Genomic DNA, 22,223 nt, shown 5'->3' with positions numbered 1-22,223 from the left:
AAAAACAATATATACAGTATGGATAAATTTAATTTAAAAAGTAATGACACAGTTCTTAATGTGATACAAATGATGAATGTGGCCTTTCCAGAAAAATCCCATAATAAGAAATGAATTATCACACAATGGAAATACTCTAAATAATAAAAAAATCCCAACAGGAACAATTAAAATAGCATGTGAGCAATCTCAATATTTGGAAACAGTACTTATAAATGCTATGCAGGCCCTTTCACGTCAGCATTCAAACCTGTATGGTGCAGCTTTATGAAACCAAAGTTTCTCTAATATTAATTTGCTCATTTCCCAATCTCAGTAATTTGTGCTGTCTGAGCTTATCCAAGCAGCATTAGATGCAAGGCAGCAGCTCTTCCTGGACTGGATGCCAGTTCACTGCTAGGTGTACATCAACACTCACAGTAACTTAGAGGTACAAATTAGAGATGTGTTTCTATAAATGTGGTAGGAAACCAAAGTATCCTAAAGACCCTGCACAGGCACAAGGAGAAAGAGTAAACATCAGACAGATGGTGTGTCTGTGCAAGTGTCTGAGCCTGCCATTCTGATGGCAGTGCTAGAAATGACTACTGCAAAAGTCAGAAAAATACACCATTTCATTAAATGTGTTTTCAGATGAAATTGTGTGCCTATGGGCTAAAACTTACCACAAAAGTAAAAACCATGGCAGCACGGTTAGGCAGTGAAACGTACGAATAGTGCTTTGGATGCTAACAACCTACTGAACAAGTTTTAAATATGTCATTTAGGTTTTGTATGAACATCAGTGTGACAGCTCAAATATAATGCAATAATACAATCATGGCTATAGGTCTTTATCGTGTAACAAGTTTAACAAATGCAAGTAGCATGCCATCCATTGACCCTCTTTTGCTAGACTACTTTCTGATGAGTGTCCTGGGTCTCAAGTCCAAAAACTTCCACATTATACAAGATATGCTTACCCTTGTAGCACATGAAAGGGATTTGGTCATAACACATGGAATCTGCCCATGAGCCATCTGTTTGAACCTGAGCACAGTAAAGGTTGGGATTCCAATTTCTGTAGGTCAGCTGGTCTCCATTGGACCATTGCCAAGTGTCATTTCCATGTCGCAGCCCAATCCATCCCCAACTTTGTCCTAAGATTTGTAACAGCTGGTCATTCACAGTTTGATTCTCAACAGTGACCAGGTCTGTGTAGTGTGATCTGCAGTAGCTCTGGGCGTCATACCAGGTCATCCCATTTGATATAAACAGATATGTTGTATTGCAAGAGAGAGGCCCACAGGATCCTAAAAACAAGTACACATGTGAATATTACCTTTTTAATCCTTTTTTATATACAGTATTAAGTATTTCAATTATGTATAAGAAGAATTAACAAAAATGGACAACACTGTGTACATGCAGATATGCATTTTCAAAATTGTTTTTTATTCCAATAAAAATAAATAAATGAGTTAAAAAGTAGTTTAAAACATATCCAAAATTTCACAGTGCTTATTTTCTCTTTAATTTTACACCTGCTATTCCTTAAAAATAATATGTTTCATTACTTTAGCAAAAATAAAACAATTCAGAATGTTTTGTGTTTTGTGTGAAATCCACGTATTTATGCTTTGTTAAAGCTTAACCTCTGTTCACCTTATTTTTATGCTTAACAATCTACTGGTAATGACAACATTAAGACTGCCTTACTGTTACTGCAGAAAAAGAAGAACTGCAGAGTGCAGGAATAGGCAGACCACTTTCCATTTGTATTAATAAGCCCACATTGTTCAGTTTTATCATATCCCTGGCAGGTTTGATCCCAGTTTTGAAAGGTTGAATTTTGTCCATCAGACCATTTCCATTGATTGTTGAACAGGCCAATCCAGAAGTTGCCCCCCTGTGCTGTCTTCATTATCTTCTGGTTTTCACTCTCATTCCTGATACTGACCAGGTCTGTGTAATTCACCCGACAGTAATTCTGAGCACTGCTCCAAGTCATACTCCTATTTATCCAGAAATAGCTCCTATTCATATTCTCAGTGTCTGTTGATACAATAAAAGAAACACTGACATTCATACTATATGTAAGTCAGACTGGTAGTATATATTCAACATGAGCATATAAACATTATTTTATATTCATTAATTTATTCTTAAGGCAGGTATATAAACATTAAAAAATCAGTTTGAAGTTTAGGTGCTCAAATTATATCTGATTTAAATGTCTCAGTCTAGTAGCTGATTTAATTTAATTATTACTACAGCACTTAAGAGTAGTTTTGTTTCAATAAAACATTTGTGAACTAAAAACATATCTTTTCAAATGCTGACTTATTTTTTTTAAATATGTACTGTGGAATATAAAGAAAAAAGAAGCTCCACAAAAACGAAGTTTTGGGGACCGTCCCCGTATATTGTCCAACAGACAAAAATAAAGCAGCAAAAAACAGTTGAAATGATCAAAAGTACTGTAATGGTAGCAATTGACAAAGTACATGAAACAAAATGGCATTTATATACAGTATGGGAATGAAAAACAGGAAGTGGTTGGCAGGAATTGACATTGAATTCAGGAGCCGGAAGTGACATCATTCTGAAAGAACCAGAAGTGAAGTTATCCATCATGACATCTTGGTGGCCATTTTGGAATCTGGAAATGGAAGGACTTATTTTTCCTCGGTTTTCCTGTTGGGAGATTAAGAGATTCGGGTAAGTACCACGTGAAAACCCTTTGTCTCATGATGTTTCACTCACCTTTATGCTTTTTGACTGCCTCCTAAACGCACGTGACAGTGCATAATTAGTTTCCATAATTAAATTACATTCCTCAATGTGTCCAAGCTGACAAATTATAATGACTTAACCTTGTATTCTTTGTCACCTACAACAGTTTTTGTCTCAGTTCTTCAGCTTTCTGTTATCTGCTTATTTGCTCTGCTCTCACCTTCACATTTATAAATGTACTTGAACCATCATCAATAAGGTCATAAGGTTGATAGTTCTAAGCCTGTACAAAAACCTCCACAAATGCAGAATTAAGAAAACAAAATATTAAAATCAGAAGGTCAAACAAAAGATGCGACACTTTTACAGCCATTAAAATATACTGAAAATTGCAAAAACCAATTCATCTTTCTCATGACACTTGTACTTTTAATATTTAAAACTTCGGGCATGAGCTTCAGTAGGCTTTGCGCCCTAGGAACCACATTACCCAAACTATTCTATGACATTTCAGTAATTATTTACCGCTCCAATTCTGACCTTTCTGATCATAAAACAGGTCATCATGATAGCAATTGATGAGAAGAATTCATAATTAATTCTGGAAATATGGTATTTTAGGGTTCCTTTAGAGTGCCTCTTCTCTTACACAGTTTGGCTCAAAAACTAATCAGGACATCATCGCCTCATAATAGGTTTAAGTTTCGAGTTTGGTATTTTTCTGTCCAGCCGTTTTCGCTCTAGACCATCCTCAAGGAACTGTGACACACAGACAGACACACACCCATCATTGAGATATCAATGTTTTAGGTGTCAAGGGACCCTAAAACATTGAGATCTGTTGAAAACCAGAGATTGGAATTTTTGCTTCTCCCACTTAGACGATAGGTTATGGTGGGGGAGAGCACAAAGCAAAAAAGGAGCACATTCCCATACAGTAGGCTAAGCATGGAGTTTGGAAAGGGGTGCCATGTTCTCATCAAAAACAGGCCTTTTGAATTTGCAAAATGCCTGACTTCATTCACTATAAAGCACAAGTTAATTGTTTGACTTCTTCCACATTGTTCTTATCTGAAGCAGAGAAAATTAACATGCAAAAGCAGACAACTCTCAAATGAACAGGTCAGCTATGCAGGGAAATTGCAATTGGAAACTGTCTGATTGACTGGGTACAGATAGTAGCACAGAGAAGACAAAAACAATAGTCACTGTTCCCAACACTGACTGACTGGTTTGTGTTGCTTCCTTAGCATTAGACTCAAGTGTTACTCGGGCTGTGAAAACTGTGCTAAAAGCATTAGTCCCAAGTGTCACCTGGGCAACTGTACAGATGCGCCTTGCATAAGCATTAGAACCGAGAATCACTTGGGCTATAAAAGTGCTATCAGCCAAAGTCCCGAGCATTACTTAGGCAACGTTATAGGCGCATCTTGCGTAAGCATTACATCCGATTGGGAAAGGTGTCGGTGCGTCTTCTCCTCACACCTGTAAGTGTGATCAGTAACCTCCTTCATAATAATGGCATCTTATAAGAAATGTTTTTCAGCAGCACAGGTGCTGCACGCTCTTACTACTAATACAAGCAGTGATACTGAGGATAATGAGGAGCCTCTCATGAATAAAGTACATTGTGTCAAAAAGAACATGATTTACCATAAAGTTTTATGAGTTTTGTGAATCTAAAATGGGATACATTTGGAATTTGGTTCTGTACACAGGAAAAGGGCGAAAGTTTAATCAGAAATACAATCAGTGTAGTGTTGCTACATCATCGGTGCTGACCTTGATAGATGCTCTGCTGGATCAAGGTTACAGTGTAACCATGGACAATTTTTATACTTCGCCAGAGCTATTTGACATCTTGCTTAAAAGAAAGACTGACGCATGTGTAACAGCGCATCCCAACTGTCGTGGCATGCCTGAAGACTTTGGCAGAGCTAAATTACCACAAGGTGTGCTAATAACTTGGCAAAAGGGTAAAGTTCTTACGCTGAAATAGAAAGACAAGAAAGATGTTTGTTTTCTTAGCACTATACATAATGCAGTTACACTCACTATATAAGCAAATGGCAACAAGCAGATTACTAAGCTTTGTGCTGTGGTCAACTACAATAGCATGATAGGTGGCATAGGTTATGCAGATCAAGAATTGACTTGAGTTATTAAAAAAATACAACAAAAAGATATTTTGTCATCTCATGAAACAGTGAATTTGGAGTGCATTTGTGTTATACAAACAAAAAGCCGGCAAAACTGTTATTCATGCAAACATTTGATGCCAGCTTGTAAAACAAACGTTTGCCACACATCTATGGAGTAGGATCGCTATCAAAAATAAGTTTTTATGTCAAATTTACATTTCACACGTGTCAATTATGCTTTCACTTCTGAAAGTTATGCTTGCTTCTGAAAATTATGGCTGCATTTCTGAAATTACGCTTGCTTCTAAAAAATACACTTGCGCTTCTGAAAGTTACACTTTTTTCTGAAAATTACAAGTACAATTCTCAAGCGTGAACAAACTGTCAAAAATATGTCACTGGATGCATGAGGCATTCTCTATTGAAGAAGAAATAATAGATTTTTGTTTCTACAGTATGCATGTGCCAGTTAGGAGGACTTTTGACAGTAACCCTACTCCATATATAAAGGCTATGGTCATTGGAAAATTTGGCACATTCCCATATCTAGTGAATGGAAGTAGATGTTTAAGGGGCACTGCAGAGGGTTAGATTACATTGGGCTACACTAGTTTTGAGAAATGAAAGATGCCTTTGTTAAGTTGCAGTTGATCTTTGGGTACATGAGTCAAATGGACTGGCAAATTTGTCATATTCCCTACTTTATACCTAATGAACAGATTTCAACGTGATGCTCGACTGGCATTATACAGGGTTGTATGCCGTTGACCCACTGTAATTTTCTGAGAAAAGTGAATACCTTTGTTAGTTGTGCAATTGAGTTTTGCTGTCCCAGTGCGGTTACATGAGTCAGACTGACTGGCAAACTTGGCAATGAAGGAAATTAACTGTGATGTTTAATGGGCACTGTAAAAGGTTAAATGGTGTTGGACCACCCTAGTTGTCACATTTCCATTTTAATGAATAGGATTAACTTTGATGTTTAACAGGTGCTGGTTATGCAGCATTTTCCACCCTTATTTTCACAGCTTTGTGACAAGACAGATTCCTTTTTTATGTTGAAGTTGAGATTTGCCTGGCCTAAAGATAGTTCATGGGTCAAATTGGCTGGCAAACTTGCCATATCCAATGAATAGGTTTCACTGTGATGCTCAGTTGCCTTTGCAAAGGGTTAAATGGCAGTGGACCACTCTAATTTTAATAACTTTATGACAAGATGGATACCTTTTTAAAATTTCAGTTGAGGTTTTCTTGTCCCAACATGATTACATGGGTCATGCTGACTGGCAAAGTTGGCACACTGTAATCTGATGAATGAGATTTGTGCGATATTAGATTGGCACAGACAAAAGAAAAGAAAAGAAAAAAAGAGCTTTGTGCTTCCTGGGATAGGCTCCAGCTTCCCTGTGACTATGCCTCTGCTCAGGATAAAACGAGTTTAGAAATTGGATGGATGCATGGATAAATACACAAATAAATAAATAAAATGAAAATAAATAAAAGTATTGTCAAATGTGACATTAAATAAATAATAACAACATGAAATGCAATTATAAATAATTAAATGGGTCAGGAAATATGTTCCTTATTCCTTTACGTCAGTCAGTCATTTTTAAACCTGCTTAAACCTAAATAGTCCACTGGAGACTATCCCAGCCAGCACAGGGTGCCAGTCCATCAAAAGCACCTAACCTGCATGTCTTTGTACCGTGGGAGGAAACCCCTGCAAACATGGGGAGAATTCCCATATTTAATGTTATTATGTATTTATTGTCATATTTCACAGGTTATTTTTTTTTACTTATTTATTTTTTTCCTAAATATTCCTCCATTATAAGGGCATAACATTCTCCACACTCAGTTGTTAATCTAACTCAGTGCTTCCATAGCAAAATTGTGAGCACTAAAAAAAAAACTCACGTAAAAGCAGTGTCGTCATGAGGGGGCTGCTTCAGAAGTTTATATTGTGCAAAGCCCCTCTGTTTTGTATATATACATATCCTCTGGGGAGGCGTATTGTGCAAAGCCCCTCTGTTTTGTATATATACATATCCTCTGGGGAGGCGTCATAATTCCGTGCCTCCCTCCCCAACCCCAAATCTATGACCAAGAGTGCCGAAATCTGATGGTTGGGATCATTCTGCAACATCAAACATCTGGACACTTGGCTAAGACATTATGTGAATTTTAAAATGCACCACTGTTAATTTGTTAATTTCATGCTCTCACTTTTTATTGTTAATTGCATGTCGTCATTGTTAAATTAATTTGTGTCGGTTTTATTTTGTTTTTTGCGTTTTGCCCTTTGGAGCCACTGTAAGGGGGCTAAGTATGAAGTACGATCGCTGTGAGAAAGAGCTCCAGTATTCTACCTCTGTGGCACATGCGTAGTAACAAAAATCGATTGTTTCTTCCTCAATACTGAATGTCTTGTGTGTCCAATGATGCAGTCGACCCAGTTCATCGTGGATCATTCCAGAGCATTTTATTGTTAGACATTTCATTGAATCTATACCACCAACAGAGAAGAAGTAGAACCTGACATGTTCCGGTGCAGTGTGCTGTTCAAAAACTGGTCAGTCTGGAAAGTAAATCCACAAACACACTATTATTGTCCCGACTGTGAAGTTGGATTGTGTCTTTTTTTTTTTTTTTTGTTCTTTATTTCGCCTTATACAATTTCTTGTATTAGGAATTTGGTAGTTTTCACATACCCCTTGGGGTCAGAGCACAGGGTCAGCCATTGTACAGCGCCCCTGGAGCAATTACAGGTTAAGGGCCTTGCAGCAGAGCAGGATCTCTTTTGGCAGTGACGGGGATTCGAACCGGCAACCTTCGGGATACCAGCGCAGATCCTTAGCCTCAGAGCCACCACTCCGCCTTTCACCATGCTTTAAGATTTACCACACAAAGGACTTGTTTTGAGATTACCTGTATATACTGTTTTCGAATTGTTAGTACTATTATTATTACTGTTATTATTATTTTTGTTATTATTGTTCAGTTCATGACCCTGACACAAACTGCCCCACCTCTTCTGAGCAGCAGTGAGCGGAAACACAGAGTAGCGTGTGACACCCAGTGTAGTGGGAATTGGTGTCAGTAGCCTACACTCAAGGGGCCTCATGCATAACGCCGTGCGTAGAATTCGCACTATAACATGACGTAAGCACAAAAGCCGAAATGTACTTACGCACAGAAAATTCCAGATGCAGGAATCTGTGCGTTCGCCAACTTCCACGTTCTTCCGCTACATAAATCCCGCTCAGCGTGGAAATAAACGCACGTGCACACGCTTGCTGTCCCGCCCCAACACCTACCAGAATTACGCCTCTTTGAATATGCAAATCAATATAAATAGCCCTTAAGCCCAGCGTTCTGTGAAAAGGCAATGGCAAAAGTACGAGGAAAAATAGAAGAAATTCAGCGACTACCAAATGGAGGCAAATTAAAACGTACTATTTGTTGGTTTAAACAGTTATATAAGCAACAAAAGGAAGTTGATCGAGTGACATGGCGTGTCGGAGAAACTCAAAAGCTCAAGTTCACAAAGTCGCACAGTGCCCAAAGTAAAAAAGTTGTCAGATATCAAAGTCGGCGTGAAAAGGCGACTCGTAGCCCACCGTCTGAGTGTCATATGAAAGCTTATTAGGGTACAGTGAAAAAAAAGGCACACAGTGTGAAAAAAGCACGAAATGTCAACTTTAATCTCGAAATTTCCACTTTAATCATGTAGTTTATTTTGTCATTAAAATAGAACATCATAAACTTAATCTTAAAATCGATTAATATACTAGTTTCTCAAATCCCATCGTAACTAAAGTAGCACGTTAAATGCTTTGTTGTGTACTGTATTTGATCTTATATGTGCTCTATGTGCCTGAATCACTACGTGCTCTTCCTCCGACAGGACACAGAATCCATTACGTTCGTAATATTACAGCTCTCTGAGTAATTGAAATACTGAGATGTATACGTGATATCATTTTCATGATGATATGCGTTAAAGCATGTTATTAAACATGGGAACACGGTGGTGCAGTGATTGTTCATGTCTTACAGCAACAAGATGCTTGCTGCGCCATGCGCGACCTTCAATGAAATGCTTTATTACAGAAGTATTGTCTTTTTCAAACGTACTAACTCCCAATTGCTGTCCTTACTTTTCTTTCTCCAAATACCCAATCGCCACACAATCAGCTCTGTAATAGACATTAAGCCATCTGTAAGCTTAGAACGCAGATTTTTCAAAACTTTTAAGGAACATCGAAATATCTTCATAATGTTTAATTATTCTATCCATCTATCCTTCCAGTGTCGCGCCAGGCACAGCATGAAAACAACGTGAGGCAGGAACAATCCGTGAACGGAGAGCCAGCTCCTTGCTAGCACTGCGACACCATGTAGTTAAAGTTAAAGTTTTATCTGTATAATATAATCAACATATTTTGCTGCATTTCATCTTAAAAATTATATCGTCATCGTATGTAAATACTGTACGCGCTTTATAAAGTGGCTCAGGTTGTGCAATATTATAACTGTATCCTAAGTACAATTACCTCATGGTAACTTGCAAGTACAAACAGTTCTACAAGGAGCACTTGATGGACTGATTGAGTGTGTTTATAGTTCTTGGGATGAAACTATTTGTGAACCACGAGGTCCGAACAGAAAAGGCTGTGAAGCGTTGGTTGGATGAGAGCTGTTCAAATAGCGAATGGCTGAGGCAGAGAGTGCTTGATGCTGTATACCGATAATTCTCTTTCCAATCGCTGTAGATCTGTGATTCACACTGAGATACAGTGATATAAATACTCCGAGTGGTGCAGTGCGAGTAATATGTAAAAAGATGATCCACTGTGGCAACCCCTAACGAGAGCAGCTGACAGAAGAAGAAGAAGGTGAAGTGAGAGTAACAACGCTAAAGCAGTTATGGTATTTAGAATAGTTTGACCATTCTGTGGACCATAATATTGTTACAGGTTAATTACAATCAGATGCATTAAATTTATGAACGATATGCGGTTAATTTCAGTGTATTTGATAAAGCCGCCGTCGTGGATGTGGATCTAAGAAAGGGTAACCACACAGGAACAGTAGCACTGCTTTGACGCTGGGTGCAGCCAGTCTGCAAAACCGAGCGGAGAATTTGCGTACGACAGGGTATGAGGTACCGTGGAAAAGTGCGTGGCTTTACGGCAAGTGTAGGTTTTATACATCGCGATTTGAATGTGGAAACTTTCTTACGCAACATTTCTGTGCGTACGCACCATTTATACATGAGGCCCCAGGTGTCTAGTATGTGGGACCGAGCGTGATCAGGATGATGGTGTAAGACAGGGAAACACAGACACAAAAAGGGTTAGGTTTTTTTAAAAATAAAGTGAGGTTTCATTTACAGGTGCACTTAAAGAAAAACAAAAATAATGTCCTGCGGAATTTATATATCAATACACAGTCCAATACCGCAAAGGACACACAAAAACAGTAATTAAATGGTGCCCAAAAATAGTGACTATATACAGTATTTTCAGTACTGGCTGAAAGTCCCAAATAAAAAGAAAAATACACACAAACTAGTGAAAACCATATACACAAAAACCAATATGAAGCTGTCTTCCTCAACAGTGCTCCAAGTCAGGAACCTGCTCCTTCAAACAGTGTATACAGGATTCACCAAAACAAAAATATTCAAAATACAGAAAAAGTGTATATACAAAAATAAACAGTGCACCAATAACCACAAGCCAGTAAATACCTCCACCAAAGTTAATCCAGAGATATTTATTAATTTATATTTGCAAGAAAAAAGAATATTTACAATAATCAAGGCACAAGCCGTAGTGCTTGGTAAATTCAAGGTGGAGTTCTACCAAGTACCTTTCTGTTAGCAAGATCTAGCCAGAAGACTCCCTCTAGAGGCCGTAATTCCCTTTTGTATTTGGTGCCCTCGCTCCGACCAATTAAACTGCTCTACATCATCCCTCCACTGGCACGTGATGATGCAAACTCGTCTGCGAAAGGTGGCGTCTCCTGTCCTGCATAATTACTATAAAAATTCGAGCAGCTGGCGCACGCGCGCGTAGCTGTGCCAACCTTTGAGAAACGGACTGTGCTTCTGCCTTAAGTGAAAATAAGCACTTTTTAAAATTTTTTCCTTCCCTGAGCTACAGCCCAGACAACTGCAAATGCAGGATCCCTTTCTAAACCGCAGGAAACTAATACTAAGCCGCTTTGTACTTTCTTTTGCTCTTCTAGAGTTATGAGGTTGTGGGAGGCACGGGCACAAGTGGAAGAAGGACAATGCCATCCCGGCCGGTCAATGGCAGGGCCGCTTCTCCAGTCTACACGAGACCCACCACGACGCTCCCCAAAAGGCGCTAATATCGTCAGTGAAGACATTTCTCTGCACTATATGAAAAAAAAAAGAAAAAGGCAAGTTTAATTTCTTTATACTTTTTTCCCAAACAAATGCCTCTCTTTTAACACTGCAGAGGACACTAAACTAATTTTATTTAATTGCTGGTAATGCCAGCGAGGCACATTATCACACACCCTCCCCCTCAAGATTTCAGGTAATATGTGCGGGGTAAATAATCTGCCACTAGATTCTTTTTCCCAGCAACATAATCTACCTGAAACCCGTATGGCTGGAGTGCCAAATACCAGCGGGCCACACAAGCATTAGAATGCCTCATCCTTTGGATCTACTGCAAAGCTCAGTGGTCGCTCTCCTCAATGAATTTGTTGGAAAGAAGATAATAATTTAGGCTGTCTACAGCCCATTTTATTGCTAATCCTTCCTTCTCTTAGGTAGCGCACTTCTTCTCTCAGTCAAACAGCTTCCTACTAATAAACAAAATTGGCCTCTTCTCGTCACCCTCCCCCTGCATCAAGGCTGCTCCTAAACCTTCCCCAGAGGCGTCAACCTGCAAAATAAAAGGTTTTGCAAAGTCAGGACAATGCAGTACAACATTTTTACAAAATATCTTTTTCAGAGATTACATCTTGCCTGAAGAAGGGGCCTGAGTTGCCTCGAAAGCTTGCATATTGTAATCTTTTTAGTTAGCCAATAAAAGGTGTCATTTTGCTTGGCTTTTCTCTTTTTCAGAGATTGAAAGGCATTTTCACATGACTCTGTCCATTTGATGTTTCATGGTGCAGATCCGTTAAGCAGGTCGGTGAGGGGTGCTGCAATATCAGAAAAATTGGGAATAAATCTTCTGTACCACCCCACCAAACCAAGGAATGACTGGACCTGCTTCTTTGTATGAAAAAAATTTCTTTATACTTTTTTTCCCAAACAAATGCCTCTCTTTTAACACTGCGGAGGACACTAATTTTATTTAATTGCTTGTAATGCCAGTGGGGCACATTACCACACAGTGGCATTCAATTGGAGAAAAGTCGACATCCAACAATGAGAAGTAATCAGCAGTAAGAAGTTGAAGTTGATCGCCCAGCAGGTGGTGGAAGCTTAAAGCTGATAGTCTTCTAGTCATTCAGCTAAATGTGGAAAATACTGAAGCTACTGCAGAAACAGACAAGATGAACTCAGCGCTAAATGTAAGTTCCATCTGTTGTCTGCCCGTTGAGGGCACGATTATATGTTGTGTGTCCTGCAGCACGAACAGTACAGGTTTTTCTGGCCAACAATGTAGATATCATCACCTGCCAAAAGTGTTTATTCAATTTAAAGTTGGTTGGGGAAATACCAACTCTAAACAAATTGGAGGACCACGTTAGGTACTTGATAGCAATTAGACAAAATTGGATTGACTCGGTTTGTCCAGACAATTCAGTTACTTCTGATTCAGCTTCAGTCTCTCCACAGGGTGAGTAGGTAACAGTAAGACAGGGGTCTAAGAAGCCAAAGTTTAGTCCCTTGACACTGAGAGCACAGAAAAAACATTATTAACTGTAATGTTTATAAGTATCCATCTATCCATCCATTATCCAACCTACTATATCCTAACTGCAGGGTTGCAGAGGTCTGCTGGAGCCAATCCCAGCCAACACAGGGCACAAGGCAGGAAGCAGACCCCGGGCAGAGAGCCAGCCCACTGCAGATGATTGATTATAAGTATTTAACTCACAAAATACCAATGACTGAATTTTGTATTAATCATGCTGCAGAGAACTATATGATTTTATAATTCTATGTTTTATCTGCATTTAGGTAGGAAATGAATTATGTTTATGCACAGAATATGAGACTGATTTAATTTTTCTATGTGAAAGTGCTAACCTCTTGATATTAACAGAACACCCTGTGATATTATAATTCAATGTGATCTTTCTTTACTCTTGTTTAATATTCTAAGAAAACAAGTTACTTATGAATTAATAAATAAGAATTATTAATCTAATCAAACAAATATAATCTAATGAAGATATAAAAAATTAAAAGAATGTAATCTCTTTATAATTAATGCAATGAACTTTGAGAAAACTGCTTAAAATGGGTTGTACTGAGACAGGCACATTCTTTAGATAATGTAGGAGCCTGGTACTGCTGTTGTTTTTCTGTACTCCTATGTCATAAATTTAAGATGTCCCCTAATCTATGGATGACCTCAAAATGAACTGTTATGTTTTTTTTTCTGTTCTCTCTTTAGCTAAATGAACAAGCTAGGTGATAAAAGGGGAAACACTTTTTTCTTTTGCAGTCTGCCCACATTCTCCAACAGGGCAGTCTCACAGTTTTTTTTACTCACCAAGAATAAAGAACAAAAGAATAAAGAACTTGTTTTTTATTAAAAATTGGTTTTAGACTCCCGTTGTTGATTTCGACTTCAGCGCTCACAACACCCATGTCACTAATTAACACTAGAATTACCAGAGTCTACAAAAAAACTCGTAGATCCGGCCCACCTTAAATCGCTTCTTAAAACCTTTCTCACCTCTCCGCCAGCGTCTTTTGTCATCTAAATGTACTGATAAAGACAAGCTGCCAGCAGCCGGCTATTCCATCCCCCCAACGACTTAGAACGTAAACGAGATTTTCCCAGCTCTTGCCTTGATTGATTATCTGGGAGTGAAGTGGAGTTTTAGAGTAGAAATAATAGATTGTTATTTGAAACACACGCATTTCATATGTGTTGCATTTCTACAGTAATCTGTGTAAACACATTGTTAAAACAGAAACGTTTTATATATTCTAGTAGCAAATGACAAAATGTAGGCATAAACTATATAATGTATGAAGCCTGAAGTCCAAATATCAAAGAAACACTTTCACAAAAGGTACAAAAAAAAAAGCCACCGCCAAAAAAACCCGCCTTAGTGTGAGACTTTGACACGCATTAGCTATCACTGCTTCCGTGGCACAACAGTATCAGTCGCTAAGTGGGAATCAGAAGGTCATGAGTTCGATCCTGCACAACTCCCTTTTGAGAAGTGTTCTTATTTTCACTATTTTAGAATAAAAAGATACATTTGATTTCAGTCTGTAACAGCCGGTGTAATTTATGATATTTGTAAAGGTTAGCTTTATTTTTTTTAAATTCACTTTTCATTGTCTCAGTTGCGTTCAGGATCCATCCCTACCGCCCCCCACCTGACACTGCTGTTTTCACATAAAGACGCGCTATAGTTCTGCAGTGTATCACGATACATATGACCGCGTGTTTTTTTCCCCCAATATTGCCAGTCCCCACGTGTTGCTGTATGCTGTTTCTTTTGTACTCCAGGACATTCAGAGGAAAGCATAGTAAAGAGCAGTAACTTCAGTGCTATATGCAATCATCAGACACTCCCCATCTGATGCTGTTTTCACATAAAGACGTGCTAAAGCTCTGCAGTGTACTTGTGACTGCATTGTCGTACCAATACTTGCGAACTGAAGTGTCTGCATGCACTTTTCGTGGCATTATATGTGTATTTTTTGAGCATGCCCATGAAGCTCAACCACAGGAACATATGTTGATGTAAAAGTATAACAAAACAAGTGCACTTTTATTCAAGACTATAACCGAAGAAAAAAGAAAGCAAGTTACAGTAGGCGGTTGATATGACAGCTTGCGTGTTGGAATGCTAAGAACTGCTGATTTCCATTCTGTGCTATATAACTGTTAACATTTGAATCTGATGATTGCATATAGAGCTGTCTTATTTAGTGTGCGCAAGAACATGCAGGTGGCCAGTTGCTGAGTGCTACATCGCACATTTTAAAAAAAGAAAGAGACAAATATATGTGACGTTTTGAAGAAATCATTTTATGACGCGAATAGTACCAATCAGAAAACATCGTCGAAGTAATGCAATATTATTTGAAAACGAACAGTGTCAGATCGGGTGTGAAGTTATACTGCCGCTGTTTGAGTCAGATCAGAAGTTGAATAAGCTGAAAAAGCTCCTGTTCTGACTCTAAGTAAAAAAGCATGAATTAATCAACAGAAATAACCGCGATTGACATTTTAAAGTTAACGATTTACATACCAGTGCATACCAATTTATAAATTCAATGTCCGTTTGAGGAAAAAAAAAACACTTTCTTCAAAGCTGGGAATCGAACTCGCATCTCTGTGGCACAGTAAGGCAGCGGTGCTCCAAGTCAGCAAACCGTAGCGTTAAGCCACAGAAGCTGTTGTATCATCCTTGAACCTTTTGTAAAAGTGTTTATTTGATGTTTGGACTTCAGGCTTCACAGATTCTATAGTTTATGCCTACATTTTGTAACATTTATTACTAAAATATGAAAAAGTTTCTGTTTTAGCAATGTGTTTACACAGATTACTGTAGAAACGGAACACGCATGAAATGCATGTATTCTAAATAGCGATCTATTATTTCTATTCTAAAACTCCAGCAGTTCAGTCACTCCCAGATAATCAAACAAGGCATGAGCTGGGAAAACTTAGTGAACGTTCTGCGACGGTGGGGGATGGAATAGCCGGCTGCTCGCTGCTCCTCTTAATCGGCACATTTAGAAGACAAAAGAGAGGTGAGAACGGTTTTAAGGTGGGCCGGATCTACGAGTTTTTTCGTAGACTCTGGTAATTCTAGTGTTAAGACCCAGAATAGAGTCTCAGTATTCTGCAGTGCACCTGTGGATCCTGAGAACAACAAACTGCTCATAATTGGCAGTTCCATAATGAAGAATATTAGAATTGCAAACTATGTTAAACCAGCAATTAATGTTAAATGCCTCCAAGGGGCGAAGATTTCTGACATACAGGCCCAATTGGATCGTATTACTGATGATCTACCATTTAGATTAGTTAACATCAAATGTAAACATCCATCCATCCATCCATTATCCAGCCCGCGGTATCCTAACTACAGGGTTACGGGGGTCCACTGGAGCCAATCCCAGCCAACACAGGGCGCAAGGCAGGAAACAAACTACGGGCAGGGCACCAACCCACTGCAGGGCACACACACACACACCCACACAACAAGCACACACTAGGGACAATTTAGAATCACCAATGCATCTAACCCGCATGTCTTTTGACTGTGGGAGGAAACCAGAGTACCCGGAGGAAACCCACGCAGACACAGGGAGAACATGCAAACATCTCCTAACTGCGAGGCAGCAGCACTACCCACTGCGTTACCCAAATGTAAACATGGAAAACAATTTAGATCAGCTAACATGACATTATAATGTGACTTTGAGAGATGCTCTGGATGCAGTGCAGCAGTCTATTAGCCAGCGAAATGATGTGAAGAAGCTGTCTGTTGTTACGATTCTGCCTTTGTCCAGTCTGATAGTGGTCACAGGACATTGTATCTTTGATTGCCAGTACAAGAAATAATTCTGAGCAGGCATCAACCACAGTACCAACTGTGGACATCACTGCTCTTGTGAAAAGAATGGAGATAAATACCATCAACTCAGAGATGGAGAGGCAAGTTTGTTGTACCACGTGAACGTCACTGAGAGAATAAAACTGAATAATAAAAACAAGTGCTAACTTTTAGAAGTAGCCAAAATTTTAACCGGGTGTTATAGACTGTGATATATGGCCGGCAGTTTATCCCGGCCAATACCCCCACGCCACTAGATGGATTCCTCCCTGCAACATGGAGGTGCCCCAAATTCCAGCAGGGCATCATGGACAATGGAGTTCAGATTCACAGCCCTGCTGGATACCGTGGGGGCCGCTAGGGGAGGCTGTAGGGAGACATGAACTTGGTTGCTATTATAACCTGGAAGTACTTACAGGTCACGGGGATGGAAGAGTTAAAGTGGTTCCGGGTTGAAGAAAAAGGAGAGTTTCCATTTGACCCGGAAGTGCTATGAAATCACATGGACTGAGGGACAGAAGCACTTCCAGGTCAAGAAATATAAAAGGACTATGGAAAACCCCAGCAGACTGAGCCGAGTTGGGAGGGTGTGGAACGGAGCTGCTGGGAGTGGAAGATTTGTGATTGATTATTATTATTGTACATTTGTGTGTATTGTGGAGGTGGAGGTGCTTTGTGCACATTACTGAAGAAATTAAAATAATTTCTGGTACTTTTACCCGGTGTCTGAACGTGTTGTCTGTGGGTTCAGGGGTCATAGGGACCCATATTCCCACAAGACTCAAATCAAATGTATGTTTTTATTATATTAATAATAATAATAGCAGCTCACTGCTCACACAGAGCACCAGGACTTGAACCGGCAACCTTTCAGTTATAAAGCAGCAGTTCTTGCCTCTGCACCACCCAAGAAAATGCATTAATTTTCTGTCGATTGACATTTGAGCTTGGGTTCGTAATTCATTGACAGCAACATGTAAATTGAATGTTTTTTTTTTTACTTTGGCTATATTCTTGAATAAAAGTGCACATGCTTATTTGCTATTTGGACTAAAGTCTTCACACATTATACACTTCACATCATTATTAGTATAACATGGAAAAAGTTTCTGCTTTAGGTATGCTTTCAGCATTTCTTGCTTCACATTTCCTTTCATACTACACTTAACAAGATCTTTGTGTACACACAACACACATGAAATGCATGTGTGCCAAAAAACGATATACTATATTATTTACCCAATACAACTCCAGGCACCTCATACACAGATAAGAAGCCTTGAGCTGGGGGAACTTTTTGCCCGAGTTGAGCTTCATTGGGGGTTGGGGGGGCATATGGGATAGCAGGCTGCTTGCTGCTTGTGCTGATCGACACATTTACAAAACAAAAGACGCTAATGAGGAGAGGTGCGAAGGAATTTAAGATGGCCCAGGATTGCGAGTTTTTTTGTAGGCTTCAGGGATTCTAGTGTTAATGAGAAAATCAGAAATATAATATCCCAGATATAAGCATCACAGTGCAAACCACATACTAGCTTAGCAGACCCTACCTCACATTGTATTCAATGCTTTTGAAATTTTAATCCTGTAACAGAACAGGAAGTCTTAATTTTAATTACTAAAATGAAACCTACTACTTGTTCCATAGATCCATTGCCAACAAAACTAGTTAAAAACACAATGGATGTTCTCGCAAGCACCTATTCTTAACATTATTAATAGTTCATTATTGCAAGGCACAGTACCTGATGCACTAAAAGTGTCAGTCACCAAACCATTACTTAAAAAGTCCGACCTAGACCCACATATACTTAATAATTACAGACCCATATCAAATTTATCCTTTCTCTTTAAAATACTTGAAAAAGTAGTCCAGCCAGTCAGTTGCAGTCACACCTTATGCATAACAATTTATTTGAGAAATTCTAGTCTGTCTTCCATAATGGTCAAAGTACAGAAACAGCTCTAACGCATGTTGTAAACGACAATCTGATATCCTCTGATGAGGAAACTCTACTGTAATTATATTGTTAGACTTAAGCACAGCGTTTGATACCATTGGCCATTCTATTTTACTGCACAGGCTGGAAAATGACTTTGGGCTTACAGGCAGTGTCCTTGCCTGGTTTAGTTCTTATTTATCAAATCAATTCCAATATGTACAGAAATGTGCTGACAGTACTCCATCATTATATACAGAACTGAGATATGGTGTCCCGCAAGGTTCAGTACTGGGACCTTTACTGTTTTAACTTTACATTCTTCCACTGGGATCTATCATTAGAAAATAAAATGTTAATTTTCATTTTTAGTAGCAGATGACACACAGTTATACCTTTCTTTTAGACCAAACAAAGTTTATCCGATGTTGTCTTTAATTAGTTGTGTTAGTGAATTAAAGGAGTGGGTGGATGAGAACTACTTGTCTTTAAATACAGATAAAACAGAGTTGTTCATTATTGGAGGAAATGATGCTGATTGCAACAATATTTTGTCATCATTTAACTCAGTTGGAATCACCATTAATTTTATTGAATCAGCCCACAATCTAGGAGTTATCTTTGATTCTAGCATGTCATTTAAAGCGCATATTACAAAATTGTCCAAATCATGTTTCTTCCATCTTAAAAATGTTGTTAAATGAAGGTGTTTGCTAAATAAGCGGAATACCGAGAAGTTAATTCATGCATTTACTTCTAGTAGGATTGATTACGGCAATTCAGTGTTCACTGGATGTTGAAATTGTTCTTAATACAGCCACCAGTTAATCCAAAATGCTGCTGCAAGAATTATTACAAGAACAAGAAAATACAAATACATAATTCCAGTTCTTAAATCCTTACGCTGGCTCCCAGTTAAGTTTAGGGCAGATTTCAAAATCCTCCTTTTAACATATAAAGCCTTAAATGGCCAAGGTATGGCTTACCTATCTGAACTTATCACGACTTACAAACCAGAACACACATTAAGATCTCAAGATGCCAGTCTGCTTATGATTCCAAGGATTAATAAAATAACAGAGGGATGTTGAGCTTTTAGTTCCAGGGCCCCTAAACTGTGGAATGGTCCTTCTGCTACTATAAGAGATGCCCCTTCAATTTCAGCTTTCAAATCCTGGCTGAAGACTCACTACTTCAGTTTAGCACATCCTGACTAAAGTTGCTAATTAACTGTACATACTGCATCTCTATTGTTAGTCATTAGCACTAAAACATAAGTAATATGATAGTTATAATTTGTTACTAACTCTCACCTATTCTGTTTCTCTTCTATGTACTCAAATGTGGCACTAGGTGCCACTGCCCACCTGCCAAGTTGTTTTGCCTGCCTAAGGTAAAGTCATCTCTGATGGAGGATTGCAGGAATCGTGGGGTAGAGGGGTCCTTTTATCGGATTAGCTGGCCCAGCACTGACTCCGCTGTTGAAAGGCCAATAGAGGGAGGCAACTTGATGGTCAATATTTCCAGGACTCTGATCAAATCTGAATCCTATTATGTGATATCATTTACTGTTGAATTTTGGTCTGCACTTGCAATATTACTCTTGTACTATTGTATTGTATTGAGGATTACGTGTGCTCTGTTCTGTGTATTGTATTGTATTTAACCCATTTTGTGACACCCACTGCATGCCCAGTCTGCCTGGAAAGGGGTCGCTCTTTGAACTGCCTTTACCAGGGTTTCTTTTTTTTCCCTACAAGGGTTTTTTTGGGAGTTTTTCCTTGTGTTCCTTGAGTCATGGTTGGGGGGCTGTCAAAAGGCCCAATGCAGCACTCCTTGTGTTTAATATAAATTGCATTGTATTGTATTCATATTATTATTCATCATTACTATTATTATTTGCATCCTTAGTATATTTTTGATTTGATTTGATTTAATAAAAATGCAAAAGAAAATGCAATGCTTTTTACGTTTTTTTGGGATAAAATACAATGTTAAGGAAGCTAAAGAACATAGCGGGATTTGTGTTTCAATTGGGCTGTCCTCTAGAAATTCCAATATGGCACCCAGATTGACTTGTGTGTTCAGGTGTCCCCATATCCACTGACACATCCATTTTATAATCATGACAGATCAGATAGGTAACATGTCTTAATATGAGTCAAGTTCAAATCTCATCATACATAGTCCCTGAAAACACCCAAATCCAGAGCCCACAAGACCACCCATTCAAATGTCTGAGACAGGTTTTGAGACCTGGGTTCAACAATCTGATTGGTGAAACCCAATGAGTCTGGTCTTTCTTGGATAAGCAATTTTGAACCAAGGACAAGATTTGGGATCTAGATTCAAGTAATATATTTTATTTTCTGTCTTTCTGTATTGCTCTATGTTTAAACCCTAAATTTCTTGGAGATTCTTCATAGTTTACTTTCTGATGCTATACTCAAGTACACATTGGCAGGCTTCTTAACTTTACAGTGGCTTTAGATGCTTTCTCAATAGCATCATCTCCCTTACAGAGACACTTGTCTTTTGTAATTTCTGAGCCACTTTAAAAGCTAAAAAGGTCCCTACCAGTTAGAACCTTTTCATGTTAATTTCTATTCCGGACGTATTCTGCTGACTGTCTTCCAGCCCTTCTTAGCCTTTAACTTGCTATGATACTTCTAGAAAATGTATATTTGTACTTTTATGAACTCCCAACATAAAGACACTGTACTGATTGCAGCTGGTCATTATTTGATCATACTGGGATGTGAAGTTGATCTGAAACTACTATTATAGATGCATTTTCTTAAACTATGCAAAACTGGTGGTGAAGGGCGTCCTGAAGATTATTTTGGGTGGAATGCCTGGAGCATGTTGCTTATCATTAAAAATTTCAGCTCAAACACCTCACATGGGTGGCCATCTTAAAAGAGCAGAAAATTTCAGCTCTCATCTTGTTGCAACAAACGGAAAATTCTCTTAGCCTAAACAGGAGTTTGGATTTTTTTCAGCTAGGACTCAGCAATGGTGCAGCTTTGTACCAAAGGTACCAACAGTCACTGAAGCAATGCTAGGATATTTTCAAAGAAATGTTATCAAATATTTTCACAAACATCTTTTTGGGAAAAACTAATGATAAGTTTTAAGAAAGATAAGAAAGTGATAATTTTAACTTACCTTAAACATTAGGTGAATCAAAATGAGAAATTTAATATACTGTAGTCTCTTTCTTTTAAATGTTTAAATAAATCTGAGAGTTGTTAATTAAGATTGTCAAACATATAATTACACTAGCAAAATACCCGCGTTTGCAGCGGAGAAGTAGTGTGTTAAAGAGGTTATGTAAACATATATATACATATACATATATAAATATATATACATCTGCGGTGGGTTGGCACCCTGCCCAGGATTGGTTCCTGCCCTGTGTTGGCTGGGATTGGATCCAGCAGACCCCCGTGACCCTGTGTTCGGATTCAGCGGGTTGGAAAATGGATGGATGGATGGATATATATACATATCTACATATACACATATCTACATATACATATATATACATACATACATAGTGCGTTGTAACATGGGCTGTGATTGTTACATGGGAGGGAGACGACAAATCACAGCTTCCTGCTTTCTAATCGGGCCTGTGATTGGTGCTTTGACTGATGCCCAGATCCCACAG

At 38.6% G+C, this 22,223-nt stretch overlaps 2 protein-coding genes across 2 annotated transcripts in view; both read right to left on the bottom strand.

Moving 5' to 3' along the window:
* Positions 1-2,421, bottom strand: part of LOC114651379 (putative C-type lectin domain family 20 member A) — a 30,730-nt gene extending 28,309 nt beyond the window's left edge. The window contains exons 1-2 of the mRNA XM_028801281.2: positions 1,699-2,421; positions 963-1,292 (exon numbers count right to left, since the gene is read on the bottom strand). Coding sequence (XP_028657114.2) covers positions 963-1,292; positions 1,699-2,068 — 700 coding nt within the window. The 5' untranslated portion in view covers positions 2,069-2,421. The remainder of the gene's footprint in view (positions 1-962; positions 1,293-1,698) is intronic.
* Positions 1-22,223, bottom strand: part of LOC114668068 (secretory phospholipase A2 receptor-like) — a 266,594-nt gene that overhangs the window by 203,460 nt on the left and 40,911 nt on the right. The window lies entirely within an intron of this gene.

This window comes from Erpetoichthys calabaricus, chromosome 1 (assembly GCF_900747795.2).
Source record: "Erpetoichthys calabaricus chromosome 1, fErpCal1.3, whole genome shotgun sequence".
In the NCBI taxonomy this organism is placed as follows: Eukaryota; Metazoa; Chordata; class Cladistia; order Polypteriformes; family Polypteridae; genus Erpetoichthys; species Erpetoichthys calabaricus.
Note: the sequence above shows the minus strand (reverse complement) of the source record. Positions and strands in the feature narration are given on the sequence as shown.